Here is a 19,466-nt window from a genome sequence, read left to right on the forward strand (position 1 = left end):
CACTAAAGGTCAACCAAGACTTGATCAACAGTTGATTACCTGCAGCAACCTGGGCACTTCCCCCCATCAGCCTACTTCTGCAACACGGGGAGAGCTGAAAAGGAGCCTGCATACGTTACTGAATTACTTAGGATACAGTATGTGTTGACATACATCTGAGTGTATTTTTGGATTACGTTTCCAAAACAAATATTGTTTTCATCATTGTGTTATAGTCAACACTTTTCCCCTCAAACCCATGTGTAATTAAGAGCTGATGACTGCAAAAAATATTTTACAAAGTGTACAGTAGTACGATATACATACCTAGGTAATGTCTGAGGTTTCTTGCTACCACGTAAATGAGAACAGTCTTTACTCAGCCCTCTGCAACAAAAAGACTACTGTGTTCTAAGAGAGAATGTTATGCAAGAATCTGAATAGCACACAGTTTACTGAATGCTCAGACTGTTTAGTGACATACCAGAAAGTAGGACAGAGGCTAAAAGCAGAAGTGTGGGGCAAGTTTTAAGTAATGAAGTTAAAGGCACGTGGCTGATGAAATATTTAATTATTAAAGTGGAGACCAGCTTGTAAAATTTAGCTAGTAAAAGTATAAAGATGAGCTGTGAACAGGAGAGCTGTTTAATTCAATGATTTCACTGGTTTGTTGAGCATTGAGAATGTTGCCAAAATCACTAAATTAGACCTTTCTGAACAGAGAATGGCAATGGTGTGACAGGGTCAGATATCACTTGCCTTTTATCCCCACTATAATGGTAACACTTCGGGCTATAAACATTTATTATTTAGACACAAGAAATTAATGAAAGGTGAGACAAAATGGGCAGCAAAAGGAAACTGTTACAGTAAACTAGTATCCTGCATATCAAGTTAGGAGAGCATTTTCAAGTGTGGGAAAATGACATACAAATTTCCTGATTATCCTTATATTAATAGAATCTGTTTCAACCAAGTCATATGAGGAATAATTTTTATAAACATGACTGTGCTCTGAAGTTTGAAATTACTAAATTCTGTGGTTACAGGACTCAACAAATCTGAGATAAGTGGAAATCCGAGTCTGACAAGTCTCTCAGAGAAAATAAAGGGAATTCTAGCTCCTTTTGATGAGAATTTTTCATTTAAGATTTATGGATTCCTTAGTTAGGGACCTTAGTACAGCTGAGGACCTGAGTGCCTTTATACAGAGACAGACATATATATTTATATACACACACACCTATGTGTATATCTATCTATCTATCTATCTATATATATAAATAATTGTTCTAGAGAATTGTCTAAAAGATTTCAGGATCTGAATTCTGGAAAAGACTTCACACCATTAAAAATGTGGTTCCAGGATGATTATAATAGATTACAATACAGGATATTTTCAGCCTTCTTTAGCCTGGGGAATGTGGATTGACAATTCCCAGGACTACTGTATTCCTAGGTAAGAATATTTAGCTGCCATATGTAGTGAAACGAATACAGGTAAGATAATACGCGTTGGGCAGTTAATCTGTCAAGACGGTCAGCCATTGTGCTCACAGCCCTGAAGGAGGCAGAGGAGGATGTGTTTACTTCGGTTTACTCTTCTCACGAAATATGCTCATTTCTGTTTGACTTGCAAGCATTGTGGTTATTTTTACCAGCAATAGAGACCAGAAGCAGGGGAGTGAGCTGGAATCTTGACTGAGGTAATGATTCTCAGGGCTCTGGCTGCAGTTGTTTGTGTGGAGTCTGGCCCTGAGTCCATTGGACTGCCTGCCCGCACGCTGCACTGGCAGACGCAGCAGAGCACAGGCTGAAGCATCCACGCACTGCGGCTCCACCTCGTCTGGTAGTCGTGAGACCATGGTCTGGTTACTTAACCCTGTGTCTTGGTTTCCTTGTTGGATGATGAGGGCTAACGATGGCATTTACCTTACAGAGTATTGTGAACACCAAGTGAGGGAAAAGGTGTAAAGCGTCTAGAACAGTGCTGGGTAAAAGTTAACAATGATTGCAATAAAAGCCACACGATTGAGGATTTAATAAATTTGGCAAGCTAGTAAGCTTCCAGCCCTACGTATACAGATGTATCCTTAAATCTGTTTACAGTTGAGAGGGGAAAGAATGAGCAGAGAAACCTCTGAAACAGGTGGTGGTAGCAAACCTTTACAAGCAAAGATCTAGCTGAGGAGAATTCCCAGTTCTCTGACTTGGCGTCGCTAAGAGGAACCAGCTCAGCCCCGGAACAAGACACCCCTCTTGTTCCCGTCGCCCAAGTAACTTTCCACGTCACTGCCTTTGTGAGCAGTTCTCGCCCAGACTAGTCCTTCCGCTTCACTGTGCTTGGTATCCTTTCCCCACAGAAGTCATCTTTAGTACAACTTGTGGGCAGTCAACTAGCAGAGGCAAAAGTTTTGTGTAAGGACTGATCTTGAGGCGCATTTATATATAGGTACACACTGGCGATCCTTAGCCTCCAAAAAAGTTGCTGTCCCAACAGCTATTTACATAAAATTGGGAATACATTCCCTTCTTCATAAACAAAACACAACAAAACGTTACAGTGTCTCTGACTAAAAGCAAATTAATTGACCAACTACCATTTCCCATGAACTCATCTTTTCCACTTTTGCTTGTTTTCCCTTCCATTATGTTTCAGTTGCCGAGAGAGTAAATCCTAAATTACCGTTTGGTATAGAGAGAAAATAGTCTGCAGCTGGAATTGGGAAAGCACTGGGAATTTTTTCTTCTCTAATTATAAATGCAGTGATTACTGACTTCCAAGTAAGTAAAAGTTCAGTAACGGGGAAAAAAATAGAACACATTCCAGGGTGCAGGGACAGCAAGTGCAAAGGCGGAGAGATGTGAACATGCACTGTTAGGTTTAGGGAACAGAACATGGCAAGAAGGAAACACTTCTTGGTCTTTGCAGGACACAGCCCCTGAGTTACCATGGGGCACAAGCTGGGGCGTGCCTGTAATTATAAAATCTAGTTAGGCATTTTCATTGGGCACAGGTTAATGCAACAATCAGTTTTTAAAATAGTACACCTAAGGGGCTGGCCCCGTGGCCAAGTGGTTAAGTTCGCGCGCTCCGCTGCAGGCGGCCCAGTGTTTCGTTGGTTCGAATCCTGGGCGCGGACATGGCACTGCTCATGAAACCACGCTGAGGCAGCATCCCACATGCCACAACTAGAAGGACCCACAACGAAGAATATACAACTATGTACCGGGGGGCTTTGGGGAGAAAAAGGAAAAATAAAATCTTAAAAAAAAAAAAAAAAAAAAAAATAGTACACCTAAGATGTATTTTCAAGTTCATCCTGACATACTTCCCGCTCTTCTGCCACATCCCAAAAGCTATTAATTTTGCTTTCTTTGGTTGTGGAAAAAGCAAGGCCATTTTGTCTGAGCTTCTTCGTTCCTGGCAGGGTTTGCCTTTTCTCCAGGCTTCTCCCAACTCAGCAATTCCCATGAATTTTGATCACGCAATTTTCCTACTAGAATGTAAACTTCATGAAAGCAAGAATTTTTATGTTTCTAATTCGTGGTTATTCCTAGCACTTAGACTAGAGCCTGGTACATAGTACAAGTCTAGATATAGTTCAATAAATTTAAACACCCATGATGAGGTGCCCTGTGCAGGGCCCGATGATGTTTAACGTATGCTCCCTATCTTTAAAGAGCTTGCAAACAAGTGGGAAAGGGACATGTAATCAAACTTCAAATCAAGCAAAAGGAAACCAGTGCAACTACTGAGGTACATACTGTTAACGGTGGGGGGGTGGGGGGGTGCTATGGACTGAATGTGTCTCCTCCAAATGCCTATGTTGAGACCTAATCCCCACTGTGATGGTAGTTGGGAGGTGACTAGGTCATGAGGGTGGGTAGAGTCCTCATGAATGGGATTAGTGCCCTGACAGAGAGAGATCCCAGAGAGCTCCCTCGTCCCTTCTGCCATGTGAGGTTGCAGTGAGAGGATGGCAGTCAATGAGGAAGTGGACCCTCACCAGACACCAAATCTGCTGGTGCCATGATCTTGGACTTCCCAGCCTCCAGAACTGTGGGCAATGTCGTTTGTTTGTAAGCTGCCCACTGTACGGTATTTTTGCTATGGCAGCCTGAATGGACTACGACAGGGTGCTCACAAGCAGTTATTAATTTCAACTAGAGGATGGAGGAAAGAAAAATTCACAAGACATTGTCCTCAAAGACAAAATTTCCACTAGGGCTGTGGAGGTTATTTTTGGTTGAACGATAATTAATTTGAACTCTTCTGGATCCAAGAAACAGAAACTCATCTCAAAATAGCTTAAGCAAATAGAAGGAAGGTATAACTGGGAAATCTGGGGGTGGCATTTTCTTCAGCTCTCCAGGAGCTCTTGGCCTTCATGTGTACACTTCCTTCTCCCACACAGATGGACATAATCCGTGTTGCAGATGGCTCCAAGCTCACATCACACCATGAGCCACTGGATTATACTTAAGAGCCATGGAAAGCTATCTGCAGTTTGGGGCTAGCAAATAAAATCCCATGGAAGGCATCTACTTGGTCTAGTTTGGGTCATGTGCCTATCTCTGGGCTAATCACTGTGGCTCATGGGGTGGGAAATATGGTCTGACCTGAATCATGTACCCATCACCTGACCATGGTACAGACATTGCTGTGATTGAGCTGTGTTAACAGGGGCTCATACAAAGCAGAACATAATTTTAACCAGGGATGGGAAAGAGTTGCAAGGAGAGTTTTATAGGATTGGCTGCCTATGAGAACAGGGAATAGGCAGGGCTAGGGCGGTACCTCATAAGGAGATGGGGAGGAAAGGACCCAAGAGGAGAAATAGGATGTTGGGCAGACAAACACAACGGGTAACCACTACAATAACTAAAATGCATGCATTCTTAGACGAGTGGTGCACAGCTTGCTGTAATAGAAATATGACTGCTGAGGCCAGGCAGTGGGAGGTCAGGCAGAGGAGCTGGGTTGGGCTAGGTTGTGGGGAGCCTCCAGTGAAACTGGCGTCGTCAAAGGGCTTCAATTGAAGGAATGTTGTGATCAGACCTATCACTCTATTCTCCCTTTCTCAGAAACAGCCCCTGGGCTAGCTTTTCTGAAACATCTGAGCTGTCAGATCATCACGACCACATACCAAGTCTCTTTCCTTCCCAACGTTCGCCTTTTCTTTCTCCAGTCCACACAACTGTCCCACTTCAATCCTATATGTAGTCCTACATCCTGGCCATTTACTTCCCAATCCCAGATCAGTATCCATTCAGGGAATTACTTTTGTCCAGCACTGAAATTCCTAGATTCTTACAACGTACATCTAGAACCTACTTTTCTGTCACTCTGGCACCAACAAAGGACGTGGGAGTGAGAGGTTAAGTGGGAATTAGTAGCAGTTGGCCCCAGTCTGCACTGGTTCTTGGAGTTAATTTTCTATCAGTTACCACATGTTCAGATTAGTCTGAAAGATAACTCTTGAACCCTGGACTCACAAGTTGTGAATGGATTATACGCTCCAAGATGAGAATGTGTCAATCTTCTCCCATACACATACTCTATCCTCTGATGTTCTCGAGGAAGGAGTGTGCCACGGTGGCCACCAACCCTCCTGGTAAGAGGCAGTGTGGGTGACCACGGCTCATGAATAGCTGGATTTTAATATCTTTCACTCTTCATAAACTTTTTGGGAAGATTACCATGAACTGTACGGGATCAGAATTATGTTTCCAGGAATGCTTGGAACAGCCTACTCTTTGAGGTTGTTTAACGTAGGGCACAGCTACATGCTTCTGGTGAACGAGATAATGAATGGATCAATTCAGCAAGAGAAACACAGTCAGTCCAGGAGAAAACTACATTTACCTCTCACTTCCTTGAACTATGTGCACGCACTAGTTCCAAATAAGAAAAATCAAAACTGGACAATCTAAAATGAAAGTTATGGTTTTTTGTTTTTTGTTTTTTTGCCATCCAAGCTGCTCACCGCAGAGATAGAACAGGACTAATGCGTCAGGAAAATTGAAGATTCTAAGAAAACTACCCTGCCTCGACTATTGAACATGAGAGGCAACAAAAGAAAGAGAAAAGACAAAGGTCAGCTTCTAAGAGTTTTCCTGCAGTCACTGACAGCCCCTGGTGCTGTGTGGCAGCCTGAACGTGAGAACAGGTCCTGGACGCCGGAGGGGGAAGCGACACATGGCTCTCAGGGGAGTCACAGTGCTGGCTGCTTCTGAGAAATCTACGTAGGAGCAAAAAGCAAAAAACGCCCCAGACTCTTACTGGCAGAGTTTGGATTTATTATGACAGCCTTAGGACCAGAAAATGGTCACAGGGAGTCAAATATTTTCAAAGATGAAGCAGAGATGGTAGTGTATGTGGGTGTAATCAAGGAAAGGTATGAATGATGCTCATCCAGGAGAAAGCATTAAAGCTGAAGTACTAACACACTTGTTTTTCATCTTACTCCAACAGAAGACCAGATGTACCCTTCCTAAATAGCGTTCCCACATGCCCTGACAACGGTAGGGTGGGGAGGAAGTGAGCTGCACCCTGTTATGCATAAACGAAAAACCAGAAGGTAACAGACAGTACTAAGCTCATTCCCCCCTATTCAAATACAAAGGCAGAGGAAAAGTGCATGCTACGTCTCTGCCAAGAGACTATTTTTGGGGAAAACACACACATACACACTCACTCTCTCACACACATACACACACAGAGCAGCAAAAACTCTTCTATTCTCCAAAAAGTACAGTATTTAAATTTTAAAATTTCTATTAGTTAACCTGTGATGGAACAGTTTTAGAAGGGATCTATCTACTTGTCCTGAATTGATGAAAGGGCAACATATAAACACTATGGAAAGGAATACCAAACATTCAACACTGTGCAACTTGTCTCCCTACCAAGTTTGCATTTGTCACCAGAATGGACAACTAACACCACGTTTCCTGGGTATTTTGTGTTTTTAATTTATTTAATTTTCTTATTCTTTTGCTTTTCTTTCTCCAGGATCTTGTGAATCTGAGATATGGAAGGAAGTCTGTCCAGGCCTGGCAGGTCACTCGTTTATGAGGGCCTGGAAACAAGGTGACCACTGGAGACTCAGGCTTACAGCTATCTGTTGAGAGGCTGCAGCACAAACAGTGTCAGGTCACACAAGAGGGTGGGGAGTGGGGACGAGGCACAAAAGATGCAGAGAGCTGGTTCCTGTCCTTCAGTAGTTCCCTGTTAACTAGGGGAAGGAAAGAGGCAGGACGGAGTAAGACACAGCTGGGACTCAGGGAGCCAGGTTCAAATTCTGACCGTCTTTGGCTGGCCATGGGATCTTACAGGGTGGGAACACCCACTTGTCAAATGAAGGAATCAATCTCTGTAAAATGCAGGGATTAAATATGATCAGCATTTCTCTAAGAATATTCCAATAAACATAACTCTGGTTAGCTAAGTTTGGAAAAACTGCCCCCGCCCCAGCACCAGATAGTGTCACACTGCACTGAGTGCATCAAAGGCTCCTCACGTCCTGCTGTAAAGGAATCTTTAACTGCATTTCTCAAACTTACTTTCTGAGACAACAGCTGTTAACATGTGCAGAACACGCTTTGGGGAATGCCCTCCCCACCCATGCCAGCTTTAGAAGTCTGCCTTGCTAACGGGGCTGGCCCTTCGGGACTCCACCTCTTCCCTCCTCTGCTGTTGTGTATTCAGTCCACCACTGAGCATTTGGGCTGAGCCTCACATGCCACCACTCAATGCCGCCCCTCACTTTACTTCTCATGAACTTCATGTTATTTAAATGCTCACATGAAACTAAAACAGAACTGGGCTATATAACCTCTAAAATCTGGACAAAGCCTGAAATTTTAGGATTCTTTGAAAATGATCACCAACATCCACTGAAACAGGATGTATATAACCAAGATGTTTCTACCACTGCACTAACATTTTCTAAATGAGACCTCAGACGAAATTCCATGCCCCTGCCATTCTGCACACTGCTCTAAGCTCAACACTGCATCTCCTTGACAACTTCCTTTTCCCTTGACCAATGCAAAAGAAGAATGCAGGGAGACAGCATGGCTGTATTGGCTCCCCAGACCCATCCAGAGGTAACAGAGCTCAGGGGAGTGCTTCCTGTCAAATCTGCTCTTTGTAGGCACAGCAAAAGGTTTTTATGTAGGCAAATTATTATAAAACGTTAGGAAACTATACGTATTGCCCATAACCATAAAAATATTTTAATCTATGTGTTTCAAATTGAGCCAGAGTATACCATCCAATTCCTGGCAGACCATGAGGCCCCGGGATGACAGCAGATAATGGATTAGACACAATTTGAGAATAACCACAAAAGTCAACTACCCTACACTCAGTTTAGTCACATTCTAGTTCTTTCTCCAGTGTATGACTGCAGCCTCTTTCTAGTTCTGCCTTGACTCTTCTTTAACATCATATATTCCTTCTTCAGTCCCATGTCCATAACGACAAAAGATTATTCAGGGTGGCCCTGTGGCTGAGCGGTTAAGTTTGGGTGCTCTGCTTCAGTGGCCCAGGGTTTCGCCGGTTTAGATCCTGGGCGTGGACATGGCACCGCTCATCAGGCCACGCTGAGGCGGCGTCCCACATGCCACAACCAGAGGCACTCACAGCTAGAATCTACAACTGTGTACTGGGAGGCTTTGGGGAGAATAAAAAAAGGAAAGAAGACTGGCAACAGCTGTTAGCTTAGGTGCCAATCTTTAAAAAAGGATTATTCAAAAACAATTTTAAGACATACAAATTAGTTTTCTCAATTGTCCAAATGCCTTATTCATTAGTAGCTGAGAAGACAGAAATATTAACCAACCCAATTAATTAAAAGCAAGTCAGGGGCTTGACCCCGTGGTCGAGTGGTTAAGGTCACATGCTCCACTTCAGAGGCCCAGGGTTTCCTGGTTCTGATCCTGGGTGCGGACATGGCGCCGCTTGTCAGGCCACGCTGAGGCAGTGTCCCACATGGCACAACCAGAGGCACTCACAGCTAGAATCTACAACTATGCACCAGAGGGCTTTGGGGAGAAGAAAAAAAAAGCAACTCAATCATTTTTCCTCTCCTGTAGGCCTTAATGGTGCAACCTCTAGGTTTGGTCTGCCTCCACTTTAAGCAGCTTGCGTTCCGTCACCGGAATGAACACTGGAACTGGCTGACAAGAGAGCGCATTGACGATTCTTCTGTCTACTCTTTGGGAGGATGCAAAGCTGGGATATGGTGTGTTCAATGCTATGAGGACCAGGACGCTTCAGTTCCCAAAGAGGAAACAACAGAGAAAAAAAGAGAATGAAGATGAAGATGACTGTGTACACATCACTGTCTGAGGCCTTCAAAAGAACATATTCAGGGTGAGAATTCCCAAAGACTGACAGATGCTGTTTAATAGAAGTAAAATGTAAGATTCCGAAGGCTTGCTTCACATTTGAGGAGTAGTTATTGGGAAACCCAGTACATTTTGTAATTATGTTCTAAACTACAGTAACACTGGATTATAACATAAGCATGGTTACCGCTGAAAATAAAGCTATGAACTAACAACAAAAGGCTTTAGCAAAGCCTAATTTTAAAGTAAAAATAAAGCAAGATTTAATCCAAAAGATTCTCCTTATTCTAAGTTTAAATAACTCTTGGGAACCTAAGTGGATTAAAATCGAACGATCTGCCCAGTACTTAGAAGAATCATCATAGCGTGTACACAAAATAGAGAATAAAATTTTAATGGTATCAAAACCAGAACTTTTTGGCCAGTTTAGTACTTGCTGAAATAAAGCTGCAAAATGTTACTCAGTAACTGACTTAGCTTCTAAATCAAGCCAGAATTACACATATTCTGTATATTACGTTAGTATATACAAGTACATTCCGTGATAACATGCAGAGACATGGAAACAAGAGTACTGTAAAGTCAAAATCACCATCTCTATGGATGAAATAATGAACTGAAAGCAAAATATCCGTCCAGTAATGCAGAATATCTCATTTTGAAAAGGCGGTTTTGAATGTTGCTTTTTCAACAATTCAAATAAACTCCACATGGTTAAATTTGATTTTTTCTCAATATGAAAAAAGGGAAGCAGACATATTTCATAGCTATGGGAATATGTTTCTTTTTACTCAATATCAAATTAAAAGGTTTGATAGACTTTCACTCTTAGGTGAAAAGGACTCTTCACACCGTAGTGGTTAAGAATGAATCCCCTGGAGCTTGTAGGCATTTGAGTGTCATACCACCCACAGCAACATATGCTCAGGTATCTTCAATGATCCAGTCATATGAGACATGAGTTTAATATTCCGAGAACTAACTTAGACCTATGAAATAAACAGGGTATGAAAGTGGCCCGAGCTCACAGGACTCTCTGATCCGACAGAGACTGCGTCAGCGCTGCTAAGATCTCATCAGAAGCCTTTTATAGCACGGATTTCTTAGTGAGTCACATATTTGGTCACGGAGCCTTGGGATCTTTTTAAATACTAAAAAGAAGTGCTTTGTTATGTTGTGCAAATTCAGTGAAAGGCCAAAATAGACAAGAGGACTGATGGTGCTGAGTAAAGCTTACAGGTAAGCTACAGATTTTACTATCTTATAAAGAAAGGAGTAGGTGAGATGTGCAACTGACCAGCTTCGCTCCCCGTTTGACAGTGATACTGGGAGGCCAAGAAAAATCCTTGCAAGATAAGCAAAGACAGCACCTTAAGTGAAACCTGGTGGAAGCTACTCAGAAGTGAGGGTTGGTTGTGGCAGAGATGGCTACCAATCCCCTCTAGTAACTCCTCCTTTGTGGGTGAGAACCCAAGAATGTATAAGACAGGAAGGGTAAAATATTGGCTTCAGTCATTTCTCCAAATTACGAATTGCAACTACTTATTATTGTTTGCGAACTAAGAGGTCACATATGAATTACTAGTGGCTTAACAGCATATAAAAGAACGTGGTCTGGCTTCAATTGGGGCTCTTCTGCTTTGCTCTGTAATCTAATTCAGGACACTTTAAATGTTTTGGTGCCTTAGTGTATTAACATGTAACATGAGAAAAACTTGCCTCAAGGAGCTACTACATAGATTATTGAATCGTAAAGCACTTTGAGCTCCTCAGATGAAAAGCACTGTGGAAACAATTGCAGCTGAGGAAAATTCTCCCAATGCCTTGGAATCCTGACCTATTGTGCCGTGTGTCTCAATCATGTTTTCTTAAACATTTTGAAAATAAAATTTGTTAGTGGAATTCTATCCCTTTATATATTTTAATTGTTTGGCACAAAGATTTTTATATATTTAAAATAGCTGTCACACTCCCTACTCCAAAGTAGTTTACTAATTTTCCAATAAAGTTAATGAAATGTACTCATTATGGAGTACTCTGTCAAGTTCAGAAAACTTTTACTTCTTCTGAGGTACATGTGATGTAATATAAAGTTAATTTTTTCCCAATACAATTGAACTAGTGTTATTTGTGTGGAACTACAAGTTTATAATGAAAAATTACTCAAAGTATGCCACACTGTCTACATATTCATCTGAAGAGTACAAAGATGGAGTTCTGAGAAAAAAGACAACACTGTAGAAAATAAATATGGTTCTTAAATTGTTCAAAGGAAACATTTAAAAAAATGCAATGTTTCATAACTTAAATAAAGCAATTAGTCAGAGGTAATAAATTATAAATACAGTAGTTCAAACATTTTGTTTCTTTTTTAGCAGTTTTTCCAAACAAGTTAAATTCAAACACTTTCAATCTGTCATACTCTTCTTTCAAAGGCATTTTGGAAATGGAAGCTTTCCTAGAAATCCAAACAATGACACCACCTCCTGATCTTTACATAGAACACACTGGACCTTGACCGTTCTAGATTTCTAACATACTTTGGTTAATACATAAGCTTCAACCCATTAATATGCCTCTATATTTGGGAGAGATTAGATTGTGATTTATAACCCTGCAGTTCGCCCAAACCTGCTTCACTTCTTGCTTGATTCTCTGCAGGGGTTTCTGTCAGACTGACAATTAAAATGATGAAACCTGTAAATAACTTCTTTCGGACTGAAAAAATGTTTTGTTTTTAGAATAAAATAAAGTGCTTTTAAATGCAAATATTTCTTGCTCTAAACAAAATTGGAACATACTTAAACCTGAAGTCTCCATACCTTGACACACATATTTTAACAGAAAAAAATGAGTTTTGGGCCATTAATGTCCTTCAAGAGTTCAGACAGGATCCAAACTGGGTTTTGCATTGTTATTGTGCTCATGCTTGTGCATGAAGGTTAAAAGAAAGAGGGCAACATCCAAGGATGACCAATAGGCCGTGTGCGAGGTGACAGCTGACCAATAGCGGCTCTCCACGAGGCCTTCTCTGAGCTCAAAATCGATTCTGTGATCCAGTTCCACTGAAAAGAAAAGGAGTCAAACAAATGAATACGTATGACAATAAGATAGTGTCTATAAAGACTTACTAGAGTTGAGAATAACAATTTAACTAATACAAGTGATTCGCCTAATTTTTTTCTTTTTAAGTGACTTTTCAGTTTAATCTTATGGGAAAAAACACTCAGGGCCTTAGTAGCCCAGGATTCTATTCGGTGGAGTCCTTTCCTTTGCAAGTCCAGATCAATATGGAATATAAAGGAAGAAAACAAAAACATTCACGTGGCATCAGAGTATATTTGGAGTAAAGACTCTTGGCTCAACTCCTGGCTTTCCCATTTAATCTGTGTGCCTAGTGGGTAAAGTAAGGAAAACAGCCCTCTTGCGCAATCACGGGCCAGGCTTACACGCCATGATGCCTGTGAGAGGGCCACAGGGCGCTCAACGGCTCCGTCATGGGGAGGCCCGATACAGCAACTGGCTCTCTGGGGATGTGCTAGAACACCAGCATCTCTTCACAGTCCTAGAACGTTTTCTTCCCCACTTGGCTGAACTCCCCAAAGGCAGTATGACCCACCCTAGCCTCCATCCAGTCAATAGGGCCTACCCTGTGCCGGGGCATACAGGTGCTCAGTAAATGTCTACTCCATGAAAGCACCCACTGGGTGGCGGGAGGAACGGGGAGGAAGGACTGCATTTGTAACTGCTGTCCTCAAACACTTCAGTGAATTCAATCAAGTCTTTTCTAAAACCCACAGAAAGTGCCTGCAATATCTGTTAGAGAAAAATCATCTTAACAAAAGAAGGCTATAGGAGAAATGCAATCGATTCATTTAATAAATCCTTAGCGACAAAACACATAGAAAAATATTTTGATCTTCAGAAACTCCTTAAAACTGTCAATGACCCCTATGGTATTTTGAAGGGTCTATCTTAAAAACAAAAACAACCAAATCACCACCACTCAGACACTCAGTCTGTTCTTTGTTCAGAATGCCAGAGGATGTGAAAAGTAAAAACTGGCAAAAATTAAGGATGTTGGAGAAAGTCAGGTTTTGCTTTACACTGGGAATTCGGTAACCCTTCGTAGGAAATCACATCTCTCTTGAGGAGGATTTCATCTCACTGTTTAGCTAATGCTTATTTTAAACAGGTATTTTGTGACAAGACCAAAAATGCATATACAGCTGCTATTTTTTTATTTAATGGTGCTTTTCTGACAAGGAATGTCCATCGATCTCTCTATACATTTTCAGATAAGGTTCACACTTAAGCAGCAGAAATACCAATTAGCTTATAAAACACCTATAAAATATAATGACATAGGTTTTATAAAGTTTTTTGTAACTGCTATTTTGCTCATTTATATTACGATAAACTAATCCACAAGAAGTCAGAAGTAGCTGGAATCCGTATGTGCAACTGTGGGGTAGCAGTAATGTCTTAATCTTTTATCTTTCATATTCCATGGGACATTTGCGTTAGATTTCTAGGTACATTCTGGCACAAGAGACAGGAAGATGAAAAAGAGGAAACTGGAACTCTCAAGCATGATGAAGAGGAGTCAAGGTGAAGTTCGTTACTAAAAAAAAAAGGGAGAAATAAGAGGAAAACCAGAAGAGATGGGAAACATACGCATTAATACTGGTGAAGACCACCAAGCTATAATTTCTAAGAATTCACTTTCAAATGCCACTGTAGAATGTCTTCCTACTCCAACAGTCTTAAGCTGAATTGTTTTACAGGTAAAGAAAAGGAGATTTTTTTCTGTTATAACAAGTGTTACTCTTAACATGCTATTATGGCTATGCAACACTGCCTCTCAAACACCAGACACTGAAGTGCTAAATTTAATTATTGTCCTACGACATGCCTTTGTTGTTCCTGCCACCCACAGGAGCTTTAGTCAGTCGCTAACTAGACTGGCCTTCCCTATCCTTATTATCTGTCGGTTGTCCCCATCAAAACGGGAGTCAGGCAGCCAGCTTGTCCCTGATGAGCCTGTTTTAGTCTCTTGCCTTCCTTAAAAGGTTTAGCCCAGGCAGTCTGGTTGCAGGTGCAGCAGACCCCACAGGTGTTGGTTTGCAGGTGGATGGATGGAAGCAGGGGCGCCTATGTCTCATCTTCCCTCCACCTTTTATGGAGATGGCAGAATTCCCAAGGGAGTGAGGTTCTACGTGGCAGCACCAGTCTCTATGTGCTGTGAGATCCGTTCTTAGCCAACGCTGGCCCAAATCTACATGGAGTTGCCTTGGATCTACTTTCCCATTAGCACCATTTCAAGAATGGGTGGTGCCACACAAATTGGTAGTTTTTTTTGCTAGTTTATCTTGCTGAGTTAGGTGAAAGAGAAAGGGGAACATAAAGCCATCACTTTGTCCTTCTTTCTCTCTCTTGAGTGCCTAAGTGCTAGAGTTTCTCTATCTACAAAGAAAAGAAGGAGATTCCTGCAGTTGAAGAGAAGTAAAAATGAGAAAAAGACTGTGGGATTTTAACAGTCAGCAGCAGTTTGCTTATACTGTTTTAAAACATGGATCACAGTCGTCCCTTGGTATCCACGGGGGACTGGCTCCCGAACTCCCTGAAGATACCGAAATCCATGGATGCTCAAGTTCCTTAGCTGTCCCTCTGTATCTGTGGGTTCCGCACCTGTGCATACAGAGGGCCGACTGTATTTTCTTCTCTGGGGAGTCACACATACAGGCATACTTCCCCTCCTCATGACCCAAAGTGAATCCCTGCAATCTACATAGTGTCACCAGTCCTGTGCTTTCATCAGAGAGTCCTTTTATGCACAAGGCTTGTCAACATGGATATAGTATTAAAAAGATAACATGTGAATAGAAAGTAAGCATCTTAGTAATATGTGTACTAACTGGACAGGTGTCTACCATTTAATGGAAGCATCTTAACTTCCCTGGAGAGAAATTTTCAAAAGTGCAATAAATCTTAGAAGTTATCTTACTTGTAAGTAATAATTATGGTCATAATTGCATGATTTCAGCTCTAGGAAGACACCAAGAAAAATACTTAAAGTAGTAGTGAAGGAAACCCTGTTTCCAAATGACTGGTGAAGGATTCATTTGTAATAAGAAAGATTATGCTCAGAGTTCTTGTTGGTAAGGTATGTCTTCTTATTTTTGTGCTGCCTCACGGTGACTATACATTTCTACAGGGTAGGTGTCTGACATTCAAAGAATGTTTACATTTTGTGAATTATCATAGCTCCAAATGCGTCTAAGACTATTCTCCAGTCATCCTTTGATAAAAAGTAACTAAAAATCCTAAAATGAGTTTTACAATCAGTTGTCATACTTGCCAAAAAAAATTTCCCAACACTAATCTTCCCTGAAAGACATTCAAATACCTGACATTTGACCACACATGGGCTATGTGGGTAAATATAGGTTCTATGGGTAAATTTTGAATACAAACTAACTCCAAGAGACGGCCAGATTTGTTGGACCCTCTCCAATCTGGTTTAAGAAACTTTATTCAATCATATTCAGAACCCCCTTCCCTCACCCATGGTTCTTGTCAAGAAAACCATGTTCTGATTCTCAGTATACCCACGCTTCCCACCTCTGTGCTTCTGCTTCTGATGCTTCTTCCCCTGCAATGTCTTTTTGTCTGCATGTCCAAATCCTACTTCCACAATGCCTTTCATATTTCTCCAGGTGAAAGTATTTTCTCATTCCTTAGAACCGACAGAGTCCTTTACCTGTGCTTCCGTTATGTGGTTCATCACATTCTACCACATATTACAATTATTTATGCAGTTATCTACCTTTCCTAGTAAAGTACATGCCCTCTAGGAAATTTTTAATTTCTACAGTAGCATTTAACATCTTTATGGGCAGTACTGAAGTCTGTTTCATCTGGGCATCTTTTCTACCGACTACCCTGGTATGTTGGCTCATGGTGAACACTTAATAAAATTGTTGAATGAATAACAACAAGGGAGGAGAAAATAGAAGCCATATACACATGACCATCTGAACCAGTGTGGTGTAGCTACGGTTAGTGGTCTAATTGCTCGGGCAGTTGGGATCGCTTTAAGACAGTGGATGTAAGGCTACTTGAATGCAGCACCAATGTATGAGTAGATTAATTTTCCTTTCTCCAAATAAATATACAAAAAGCACAGATCCAGTGATTTCTTTACAGAAGTGAATAGGACATGAGCAGGGACCAGAGAGAACATTCATGTAAGATCACTTCTTAAGTGAAATCACTGAGTTAGATCAACGCAAACTGTTGCCATGGAGCAAAAAACCCCAAATCAACTTGTTATATGAAAACATTATTTTGAAACTTCTATCAAGCAAGAATTTCTTTTAAAAATAGAAAAAAATTAATGAAAATTAGCAATTAAATACAGAAGTTATAAAATTAGATGCAGTTAAAAATCCAAAGAAAAACCTGTAACATTTTTTGTTAAGACAAAACCCAATATTAAAGAAAAGGCAAGAGAGAGGAGCTATGGAAAAAGAAACGAGAAGTTAATGATAAAAATAATTTTAAACTGCTAAGATTAATCTTAGTGATACATTTAGAATCTGCTGAAAATTAGGAGACTGAAAATATCTTTTGCATCCAATGATACTAATTTTTTTTAAGCAGATCTACCCCTCTAACAAAACATTAAATATTTGTGTTGAAACCAGCTATCAGCTATGGCATGCCTATGGCCCTACCTGGTAGCATCTGACATCTGAAATAACTAGGAATGAGACAATTCTTTATGCCGTGACACCCTTTTACATCTAAGTGTATTACACCAAAAGCAGAGTGAACCTCTTTGAAGCCTTTAGTCCTAAAGGACTACTGTCCAGTATTGTCCAAAGAGAAGAAAGTAAGCAGCCTAATGCTTTTCTCCCCTCTCCAAAGGCCCTTCTTTGTAGGCATGTACAGGAACATCATGTATTCTAGCATATTAAGTGGCTCATCGATACTTGGGTTTCATGATCACTACCATTTAAGATAAGAAAATACAGGAAGGAAATACATATACTCTACAATGGTAACATTCAAGCTGATCTCATAGAAGAATTGATCCGGTTTATCAATGAGCAGAAGAACTCTAGGCAGTTCATTTTCACAATACTCTGAATGCTATTCCTGACAGATACCATACCGAGGGCATTATCTTTATTCTGCATTACATTTTCCGGAAAAAGAAGTTGTGGGAGATTAAAGAACGATTCTTGAAGTCTGAAATCTGTGGAAAAAAAACACAAGATGCTGTAAAGTGTCGGCTGATGGTTACAAATGGCCTTCAGATGCAGTGGCCAAAAGTTAGAATAATATTCCTAAACGTGCTGATTGAACCTAGCATACACAAAGCAGCACTCACTGCGGTTCTTGTGAAGAGCTCTTACGTGGAAAAGGTAAGCATAATTCACTTTGAAATATAATGCCATAATCTGTTAACACCCAGACATCCCCAAAATTTATAGCTCATTTAAGTTCTAACCTAGAGGCAAAACAACGCTAAAAGAATTCATAATATGTTAGAAATACAGAGCCCAAGAAATGAAACAGTGAAACTACTGGAAATAAGCCTAGACTTTTCAAAAGAAATGAAGAATAGCCATATAAGATATTTCAGCTTGATAATAATAAAATGGTCTCAACTGACAACACATCCTTCAAAGAGAGAAACCCTGATTACTCATGAATTCAAAATCTGTGTCCATCTTACCCTCAAAAAGCGAGAGAATCAAAGTCGGCAGCTTCAGAACAAAGATTATCGAGAAGAAATCAGGCAATCAATGTGAGCAGAAAGAAGGAAGGAAGCCAAAATCACCAGTCACAATGACCAAATTCCAGAAAGAAGACTGATGGAAAGAAAGGTTTTACGATTTGCACGATATAGCCAAAATAGCACTCACGACAAGAATTTGTCTAAATCAGGAGTACATGGAAGAGTATATTACTGAAGCAAGTCCAAGAATTAGTAAGGCAAATCTTGGGAATTTGATTTAAAAGATAGACTTCTACTGTAGTACTACTCCAGTTTTACTAGTTACATCTATGTCTAGAGATGAATATACGTAACTAAGACTCGTGATTAGTTCACATTTAGTTCGGAGTCTGTAGTTGACAAGGAATTAACCATTAGGACTAAGAAAGAATTTATATGCAAGGATGACAGAAAATGTGCTTCGTTAGGCTATCAAAATATAATGACGCAACACAGCTAAGCACTTCTACTGACTGTGGCCCTAAGAGAAGAAACAGGCTCCTCTACCATCATTTTGAAATTACTACCTTAAATAGTAAAACTACTAAAAATAGCTTTCGTCTCTCACATCCTATAGATTCTCTCTGTATGTCTTCATTACCCTCTTCTGGGGCTCAAACCCTCCTCTGCTCTTCTCGTCCCCTCACTCACCCTAACATTTACTGGCATCATCACTGTGCATTAACATTATAAGGAACTGTGACTTTTTACCTGCCATTTAACAAAATTATTTGAAATTATTTTTCCTCAGAAGTTTAGATTTCTTTTGACATCTGCATGTCACAACAGCATTTTCTATTTTCACGAGCACATTTCTGATATTAAGTAGAAGTGAGAGCTTAAGTCAGCAATGGTATAGGAACTCAAAAGAAAACTGAAATATTAATTTTGTACATATATCAAAGTCTAAAAAGAATGTTCTAGACAGTGTTCAAAAGGCTTGCAGCTACAAAATTTTCAGCACTCAGTCTGACACAGACAGGATTAAGTTAAAAAATGCTATTGGCCCAAATAGGAATGTCCAGGATAATTCACCCTGGAGTATGGTTGACTGTGGAGAAGGACCCAGCTTTCAGGGCTATCACTCCTTTTCAAGTAAGTTTTATGGATGGGAATTGATGCTGGTTATTTTAAAATTTAGAGTAGCAGACACAGTAAGTAAACAAGGCTACAAGTATCTGAAATGAAATCTGTTTAAAACCTTTTAGAGAAAGTTTTCCTCTTGCTATAGTTACAGAAAGGAAGTAACTGGTTTCAGAAACGTTTCCTCATATAAGCCAATGGAAAAATAGGACTAGACTTCTTAGTCTTATTTTACTGGACACTTAAAATAAGGTTC

At 40.5% G+C, this 19,466-nt stretch overlaps 1 protein-coding gene and 1 long non-coding RNA gene across 9 annotated transcripts in view; both read right to left on the minus strand.

Annotated features, from left to right (window-relative positions):
• Positions 1–2,003: 2,003 nt before the first annotated feature.
• Positions 2,004–4,179, minus strand: LOC139079266 (uncharacterized). Its single transcript, XR_011532728.1, has 2 exons — positions 3,279–4,179; positions 2,004–3,030 (listed from the first exon to the last, which is right to left on the minus strand). It is a non-coding gene; the product is annotated as an uncharacterized lncRNA (long non-coding RNA).
• Positions 4,180–9,717: 5,538 nt separating this feature from the next.
• Positions 9,718–19,466, minus strand: part of DDHD1 (DDHD domain containing 1) — an 85,672-nt gene continuing 75,923 nt past the window's right edge. For 4 of the 8 annotated variants that reach the window (XM_070593091.1, XM_070593093.1, XM_070593095.1 and 1 more), the window contains one exon: positions 9,718–12,404. In XM_070593091.1, coding sequence (XP_070449192.1) covers positions 12,223–12,404 — 182 coding nt within the window. In that variant the 3' untranslated portion in view covers positions 9,718–12,222. Of the gene's footprint in view, positions 12,405–17,518; positions 17,603–19,466 lie in introns of all 8 variants that reach the window. The other 4 variants (XM_070593090.1, XM_070593089.1, XM_070593092.1 and 1 more) reach the window with 2 other exon arrangements.

The sequence above is a fragment of the Equus przewalskii genome, chromosome 25, assembly GCF_037783145.1.
Source record: "Equus przewalskii isolate Varuska chromosome 25, EquPr2, whole genome shotgun sequence".
Classification (NCBI taxonomy): domain Eukaryota; kingdom Metazoa; phylum Chordata; class Mammalia; order Perissodactyla; family Equidae; genus Equus; species Equus przewalskii.